The 7,387-nt window shown below is 71.2% G+C and overlaps 3 protein-coding genes across 3 annotated transcripts in view; all 3 read left to right on the top strand.

Moving 5' to 3' along the window:
* The window catches only part of CHLNCDRAFT_133154 (hypothetical protein), a gene marked incomplete at both ends in the record, with an annotated part of 5,778 nt that extends 1,880 nt beyond the window's left edge, over positions 1 to 3,898 (top strand). The window contains 8 exons of the mRNA XM_005852037.1: positions 238 to 315; positions 526 to 612; positions 787 to 937; positions 1,141 to 1,289; positions 1,538 to 1,639; positions 1,859 to 2,019; positions 2,248 to 3,447; positions 3,595 to 3,898. Coding sequence (XP_005852099.1) covers positions 238 to 315; positions 526 to 612; positions 787 to 937; positions 1,141 to 1,289; positions 1,538 to 1,639; positions 1,859 to 2,019; positions 2,248 to 3,447; positions 3,595 to 3,898 — 2,232 coding nt within the window. The remainder of the gene's footprint in view (positions 1 to 237; positions 316 to 525; positions 613 to 786; positions 938 to 1,140; positions 1,290 to 1,537; positions 1,640 to 1,858; positions 2,020 to 2,247; positions 3,448 to 3,594) is intronic.
* Positions 3,899 to 4,321: 423 nt separating this feature from the next.
* CHLNCDRAFT_133153 (hypothetical protein) lies at positions 4,322 to 5,262 on the top strand (the record flags this gene model as incomplete). Its single annotated transcript, XM_005852036.1, has 3 exons — positions 4,322 to 4,669; positions 4,818 to 4,893; positions 5,060 to 5,262. The coding sequence occupies 3 exons, from the start codon at positions 4,322 to 4,324 to the stop codon at positions 5,260 to 5,262; spliced, it is 627 nt and encodes a 208-aa protein (XP_005852098.1).
* A 207-nt stretch (positions 5,263 to 5,469) lies between these two features.
* The window catches only part of CHLNCDRAFT_133152 (hypothetical protein), a gene marked incomplete at both ends in the record, with an annotated part of 3,663 nt that continues 1,745 nt past the window's right edge, over positions 5,470 to 7,387 (top strand). The window contains 7 exons of the mRNA XM_005852035.1: positions 5,470 to 5,570; positions 5,771 to 5,852; positions 6,080 to 6,184; positions 6,356 to 6,426; positions 6,587 to 6,722; positions 6,989 to 7,106; positions 7,349 to 7,383. Coding sequence (XP_005852097.1) covers positions 5,470 to 5,570; positions 5,771 to 5,852; positions 6,080 to 6,184; positions 6,356 to 6,426; positions 6,587 to 6,722; positions 6,989 to 7,106; positions 7,349 to 7,383 — 648 coding nt within the window. The remainder of the gene's footprint in view (positions 5,571 to 5,770; positions 5,853 to 6,079; positions 6,185 to 6,355; positions 6,427 to 6,586; positions 6,723 to 6,988; positions 7,107 to 7,348; positions 7,384 to 7,387) is intronic.

Below are 7,387 nucleotides of genomic sequence, written 5' to 3'. Positions count from 1 at the left end.
TCGTCAGTCAACCGTAAGTCCCTCCCCCCTGCTGCCGCCGCCGTTGCTGCTGCCGGGGATTTGTTGCATGCATGGGGGGGCGGGTTAGCGGGGCCGTTCCCAACATTTTGCGGAAGCCGGGAAAGGGCAGCCCCCTTACGCACATTTGTTCAAAGCCCGCCGCCCCCTTCCATTCCATTCGGCCCTGGCGCAGTGGGGGCGTTGCGCGCGTGCGCCGACCTGGGCGCCCCCATGGAGGCGGGGCACCCCCAGACGGGGGCGGAGTGGGGGGCGGTGTATGGGGTTGAGGTGCAGGAGATGGGGCGCATGCTGCAGGTGCGCCCCGTGCAGCGGGTCGGTCTGTGCTGCGATGGGGGGGGGGGGGGGGTTTTTTTTTTTTTTTAGGGGGGGGGGGGGGCGCAGGGCCCTGGGTGTTGTGGAGGCTCCCTGCCGCCTGCTGCAGGCCGTCCCTCGCTGCAGGCTGCCTGCGCCTGTGTAGGCCCCCTGCCTGCCCCCACCAGCACCCTCTGCTCCCGCCCCCCGCAGGAGAACGAGGTGGAGCTGCCGGGCGATCGCTTCGATGCCACCAACGCCGAGCTGCTGCGCTTCGCCAAGGCCTGCAACCTGCTCACGGTGAGGCTGCCTGCTGGCGGCGGCTCCGCCGCGGGCCGGGGCTCTGCCGCGGTGTGGGGCGGGACCGCGCCTGGCCAGCCGGAACGGCACCCCACCGCCTGCGTTGCTTCACCACCACCACCACCAGCACCACCCCACACAGACGTGCGCGCCTCGGTGCCCCCCCACCCGCAGGCCAAGACCCCCGAGCAGCGCGCGGCGGCGGTGGAGGCGGGTGTGAGCCGCGTGGTGCACACCCAGGAGTGGGCGGGGCGCCAGCGCTTCATGAGCGACCGGGAGCTGCGCCGCTGGGAGCGCCTGGTGGCCTGGAAGGCGCACGACGCCAGTGAGCGGAGCAGGCGGCCGCTGCGCTGCGCTGCGCTGCGCTGGCTCAGGCCCGCCGCCGCGGCGTCCCGTGGCTCCCTGCACGCCGGCTCTCGCCCAGCCGCCCTTCGCCGGCTGCTGCTGCCCTCGTGAGCTCGCTGCGGCACGCCCGGGTGCGGCATCCCCGCCCCGCCACCCTCTCCCCTCCCGCGCCCCTGCCCGCAGGCGGGAGGCCCATCCTGCTGGCGCGCGTGGGCCGCGCGCAGCAGCTGGTCAAGCCCGAGCGGTACGACGACTTCGCCACCGCCCTGCTCACGCTGGTGCACCGCGGCCTCACCACCCAGCTCAGCAACTCCAATGGGCCAGGGGAGCAGGTGCGCGGCGGCGCCTGGTGTGCGCTGGCATGCCAGGCGTGCTTGTCTCTGTCTCTGGAGGTTCAGGGCTGGGTGGCCAGCTTGTTCGGCCGCTGGTGTGTCGGGGCCTGCCCTGTGGGGCCTGTGCAGCGAGGGCCGCAGGCTGGTCGGGGCCTGCAGCCTGGGCGCCCCCGGCCCTTCCGCATACATGTAGTTGGTTGCTGCACCCTCACAGCGCTCCTGCGCCTCCCTCCCCCTCCCCTCCCCAGATGGTGGTGGTGCTGGACTGCCGGGGCGGCAGCAGCATAGGCCTGACGCGCCACATGGGGCTGCTGAAGAAGCTGGCGGTCACCCTGAACCAGCACTATCCGGTGAGAGGCGCCAGCTGGCTGTGCGGGGGAGGGAAGGGGTGGCGTGGGAGGGGGGTGGGTGGAGGGCAAGGGGTGGTGCGGATCCGGTGCGGATCCTCGCGTGTGCTCACCCCCGGTTGCACCGGCGCGTGCCGCTCCTCCCCGGCAGCCGGGAGAGTGCGGCCTGCCCGCCGCCTCTCACCGCGCGCGCTGCCCCCCCGCCTGCCCCCTGCGCCGCAGGACCGCCTGTTCCGCCTGCACCTGCTGGAGCTGCCGCTGCTGCTGCGCTGGGTGCTGCACGCGGTGACGCCGCTGCTGCACCCCAACACCCGCAGCAAGGTGGTGCTCAGCAGCATGAGCGACCCGGGCCTGCCCGTCACAGTGGCCTTCCTGTCCAATAGGTGCGGCACTGGCGGCGCTGGTGGTGGGCCGGCCTGCTCCCCTGCCTGCTGCCCGCGCCTCGTGCTGGCGCCTTCGTCCGGCGCGCCGACTCCTATGCTGGCAGGCTGCCTGCCCAGCCCCGCCCTGCTGCTGTCCATGCCCCTCCATGGCTGCCGCCCAGCCCGCAAACCCCACCCCACCACGCACATGCCGACACTCACCCCGACAGGTCCCCTCCTTCCTTGCAGGCGCTCCGTGGCCAAGCCCAGCTCCATGAAGCGCAGCATCAGCAACTGCTCCTTCCCCAGCAGCGGTGACGCCACGCCCGCGCTGCTGTCGCCGCAGCAGACCCCCAGCGCCAGCCTGCTGCCCGCTATGGTGGCGGCGGCCACCGCGGGCATGGCTGCGGGCGCTGAAGCCGGCACCAGCACAGCAGGCACTGCGTCGGGGCAGCAGCTGGGGGATGACGACATCCCCACCACGCCTCCCCCAACCCTCAAGGCGCCACATTCCCCTCGGGAGGTGGCCAAGCCGCGCCAGCAGCAGCAGCAGCAGCAGGCGGGCCAACAGCAGCAGCAGCAGCAGCAGTGGGCGGTGGCGCTGGGGCCGGAGGCGGGACAGCCACGCCCCACGCCGTCCTCGCCGTTTGTCTGCAAGACACCCGCGCAGCAGGCGCAGCAGCAGGCGCAGCAGGCGGCGGCGGCCGTGCAGGGGCTGGGGCAGCCGCCGGCGGCAGCCGTCGGCAGCCAGGCCGGCGCCGGCGCCGCCGCCGCAGCAGCAGGGGATCGCGCGGCAGGGCAGCCGCCGGTATCGGCGGCCGCCTCGGCGGCCCAGGGCATCACCAGCCACGCCGTGCCTTGGTCTCCTGGCATGCAGTCCCCGGCTGGCGCCCTCAGCCGCGACAGCAGCTGCGGGGACGAGCCGGTGTCGGCGGCGCGGGCCAAGGCGGCCGCCGACGCGGTGCGGGAGCTGGAGCAGTGGCAGCAGCAGCACGCGCTGCAGGCAGGGACGCAGGCCGGCAGCGGCAGCCGCGACGGCGCGGGCGGGCTCACGGGCCGGCTGGGCCAGCCGCAGCTGCAGCTGCAGCGGCTGGAAAGCGCCGGATCCTCTATCAGCCTGCCGCCCCTGGCCTCTGCCCTGTCGGCCCCGCCAGCCATGCCCACGCCGCCGGCCGCCTCCCCAGGCAGCGCCAGCAGCGGCAGCGCGCTGGGCAGCTGGCTGGGCGGGCTGCTGCCGGGCCAGTGGGGCGCCGCCGCCGCCGACCAGGCCGGCCAGCAGCAGCGCCAGCGGCGGGTGCGCCGCCAGCCGGTGCACCGCCTGCCGCTGGCCGGCATGCTGGCCGGCAGGGAGGGTGGCGGCGGCAGCGGCGGCAGCACGCCGCGCACGCCGCAGAGCGGGCGCCCCAAGATGGTTGGCGGCCTGGTGGAGCTCCCTGAGCGGACCGGCAGGTGGGGAGCCGCCCTTGCTGCCGCCTTTCCCCTGGCAGGTCCTGTGTTGCTGCCGCTGGCAGGCTTGTTTCGCCGCCGCACACCTGGTGCACCTCCCTGCTGCCTGCCTGCTCACCCTGCCTGCCTGCCCCATCGCCGCCCCCGCAGGCTGACGCCCGGCCGCTGCCAGACGCCGCGCAAGAGCAGCCTGCGGCGCAGCGAGTCTGCCGACTCCCTGCCCACCTCCCGCAGCAGGCTGGGCAGCCACCCGCTGCGCCGGCAGTCGTCTGTGTCATGGGCGGAGGAGCTGGAGAGCATCAAGGAAATCCACGCCCGCGAGTCGCCGCCCCACGGCGCCCTGCGCACCCGCCTCGCCTCCGTGACGCACCCGCAGCTCCTGCTGCTGGCCTGCATCCTGTCGCTGGTGATGGCGGCAGCGCTGCAGCGCCTGCTGCTCACCCTGACGCTGTGAGCCTGTCTGTCGAGGGGCGGCGGCGCGGCCGGCCGCCGAGCTGAGCGGCCGAGTGATCCTGCTGTGAAGGCAATTTTCTCCCTGTGTGCGCCTATTCTTGCGATTCTTACGATTCAGCTCCCTCACTTGCACTCTGTATCAACTCGACGAACACTGGCTGTGATTTTTTGGTGGGTGCATTGGAACCCACGCTGTAACGCGAATGCCGACGCCAGCACCTGTCCCGCTCTGTCGGCGCCCTGCTGGCTCCAGCATGTTCGAGTGAGCTCGCGTTCTTAACACGCCTGCACCATTTGATCTCTTGTTTCCTGATCCCACACGCCATCAGAGACGGCTGAGCTGTTTGGTGCCCTCGTTTTTGAGCTGAAGTATACCCCTGGACAGGGAGTGCCCGGCAGTCCCTCAAATCAGGGCATTCAGGGCATGCGATCATCAAGGGAGAAGCTTGTTGTGCGGGAGGCCTCCTCCTCGGCCTACGAGGGCTCAGAGGGCGACTCCCCTGAAGCCAGGCTCGAGCCGCAGGGCTGGGGTGGGGCCAGCCAGACGCGCGGCGCTTGGGAGCACGCCTGGGCGGCAGACAGGCGCGCCTCCCGCGACAGCGAGCCCCCAGCTGGCGGCAGCTGCTGGGGCGGCAGCGGCGGCGGCAGCGGCGCGTTGGAGGAGTGGGAGCAGGAGGTTGAGCTGGGCATGATGTCGCCAGAGAGCCAGAAGCGCGAGCGCCGGCGCATCGCCAACAGGGACTGCGCGCGGCGCATTCGCCAGCGCAAGACGGTGCGGGGGAGCCGCGGGCAATGAGCCTGGGCACTGCTGGCTGCTGCCAGGGTGTATCGGCGCCTGCTTGGCGGTGTGCTGGCACCTGCGCCGGTGCGAAAGGCTTCACACCTGCCCCGCCCGATCCGTCCTGCCTGCCCTGGCGCAGGCGCTGGTGGCGGAGCTGACTGCCAGCGTGGAGCTGCTGCAAGCCGACAACAGCCGCCTGCTGGGCACGCTGACGGGTGAGGGAGGGGCCAGGGTGCATTGGCAGCATGCTCCTGAGCCAGCTGCCTGCTGGGTGTGTCGGAGCTGAGAGGGACTGCCGGGCAGCAAATCTTCAGAGCTGGCTGGATGCCTGGCCTGTGTGCCCGCTGGTTTGACCGCGCCCCGACGGCTGCCGTGCTGCAGAGGTGACGCGGTGCTGGCGCGACACTACCATAGAGAACTGCGAGCTGCGCAGCCAGATAGCGCTGCTGCAGGCCGGCGGCAGCGCCAGCGGTGGCAGCCACAGCGGCGGCAGCGGCGGCAGCGGCTCTCTGCTTGCGAGCCCCACGGGCGATTTGGGGCGGCATCTGCTGTCGCCGGGCTGGCCATCCCCCATGGTGCTTTAAGATAATCCTGTAAATCAGAGTTGATGTGGCTTACAAACTGGCTGCTGTTGCGCCAGCTCTGGGCAAAGCAGCGGGCACACCGCAGCGCAGCGGGCGGTGACATCAGCCTGCGCCACAGGATGTGTATCGACACGCTGGGCGCCTGGCCAGCTCTCCTTTGGCACGCGCTCATTTGTGCTCTGCTGCACCTGCCGGTGCGCTGAAAGCATGGCTGAGCAGCAGCAGAACGGCGAGGATGGGGGCTGGCTGTCGGGCGCCTGGAGCCTGGGCCAATCCATTTACAATGCTGCGGCCAACACGGTCAACAGGTGGGCTGCTCTGCTGCACGGGAGCCAGAATTTGATAGGGTGGCTGCAGTTGAACCTGTGCAGGGAGCGGCAGGTGGGGAGCGCCATCCCAACCGCCCGTGTGCATCGATTTACTCCCAGGCAGCAGCGCCCCTGTGCGCCTGCCTGCCAATTGGGTGAGCCGGCATGCCCACCGCCCTGTCTGCCCGCCCCTGCTGCAGCGTGATGGGGTATGATGATCTGGACGTTGTCGACCCCACGGCCGGCGAGGCCACATCGGGCAAGGAGGCTGCTATCAGCGAGGTGCGGCCGCCGCCGCCCGCCGCCCAGCCGCCGCCCTTCTGCCTTGCCTCGCTCCTGTGTGCTGTGTTGTGGGATGAGGCCAGCATGTTTTACGGCCATAGGCAGAAGCGCGGCATTTCCAATTGGCCAGAGGGGGCAGGGACGCAGGGCTAGCCACGACAGCAATTTGGCGGCGATGGCAACCGATCTGCGGATCCGCGTGTCGCCGCCGTTGCCCCCCCCGGCAGGAGCGTGCCAAGGCCTTCAGCAGCTACCGCGACTATCTGGGCAAGGACATCACCTCCCTGGTCATCCTGCCCGTCTGGATCATGCAGCCCTTCACCATGCTGCAGGTGGGTGCGCGGGTGCTGCCCGCCCGGTTGCGGGCCCGCTGCGGGGCACCATCACCCGCGGAGCAACAGCAGCACGCACCTCCGGCGCCGCGCGTGTCTGCCTCCCCGCCTCATTCCCGCCTGCGTCCCCGCCGCTCCCTTCTTGCTGGTGTGCCCCTCCTCCTGCTGCAGTGCATGGGTGAGCTGATGGAGTACACAGACCTGCTGGATAAGGCGGCAGTGACCGAGGACCCTTACGAGCGGTGAGGGGGGCAGGCAGGAAGCCTGGCTGGCCGCCTGGCTGCACACGTTGCATCCTGGCGTGGGACTGGAGCCAAACCGGGGCTAAAAGTGTCGGTGTTCGTGTTTCGGTGCCGCGGTGGCGTGCACGGCCCGACCGCCCGCCCCTGCCTGGGCGTGCAGGCTGGCGTGGGTGGTGGGTTTCACGATGGGACCCTTTGGCACCATCGAGCGCCCCTGGAAGCCCTTCAACCCCATCCTGGGGGAGACGTTTGAGTATGGCAAGCCCGACAGGGGCATGAAGTACATAGCGGAGCAGGTGGGAAGCGGGCGTGTGGCGTGTGTGGTGGTGGTGGTGGTGGTGGCGGTGGCGCCCTGCATGTCTGTGTATGCTGCGGCCTGCATGTGTGTGGTGCATGCTGCGGCCTGCGTGTATGCATGTGTTGCGCGATACAGCGTGCGGGCACGCCTCGGCAGGGCAGCCGGTGTAGCGTCGTCGGGGCAGCGGCCTGGACCGACGGCCGCGCCGCCGCCACGCCGCCGCCCCGTGCCTGCCTGCCCGCCCTCCGCTCCGCTCCGCCGCAGGTCAGCCACCACCCGCCCGTGGGCGCGGGTCACGGCGAGACGGAGCTGTGGACCTATGACATTGTGTCGGCTCCCAAGACGAAGTTTCTGGGCAACAGCGTGGAGGTGTACCCCATCGGTGGGCGGGGTGGAGGTGTGGTGTGGGCTGGTATGGGGTGGGGTGTGGGATGGGGGGGATGATGCAAGCAGAGCGCTGCCGGCGCCAGGCAGCAGCGTCGCGGATGCGCAGCGGGCGGAGGGTAGGTGCGCGGGTGGCGGCAGCAGCGGGGGGCCACGCGAGCACGCCGCCGGCCGGCACCAGGAGCAGCAGCACCCGTCTGCCTGCCTGCCTGCTTAGCGTGCGTTGCGCGTGGCATGCAGGGCGCACCCGCATCCGGCTCAAGCCCACAGGCGAGGTTT

Source organism: Chlorella variabilis, assembly GCF_000147415.1.
Source record: "Chlorella variabilis unplaced genomic scaffold CHLNCscaffold_1, whole genome shotgun sequence".
NCBI lineage: Eukaryota > Viridiplantae > Chlorophyta > Trebouxiophyceae > Chlorellales > Chlorellaceae > Chlorella > Chlorella variabilis.
The sequence above is the reverse complement of the archived record's forward strand: the minus strand, read 5'-3'. Positions and strand labels throughout refer to the sequence as shown.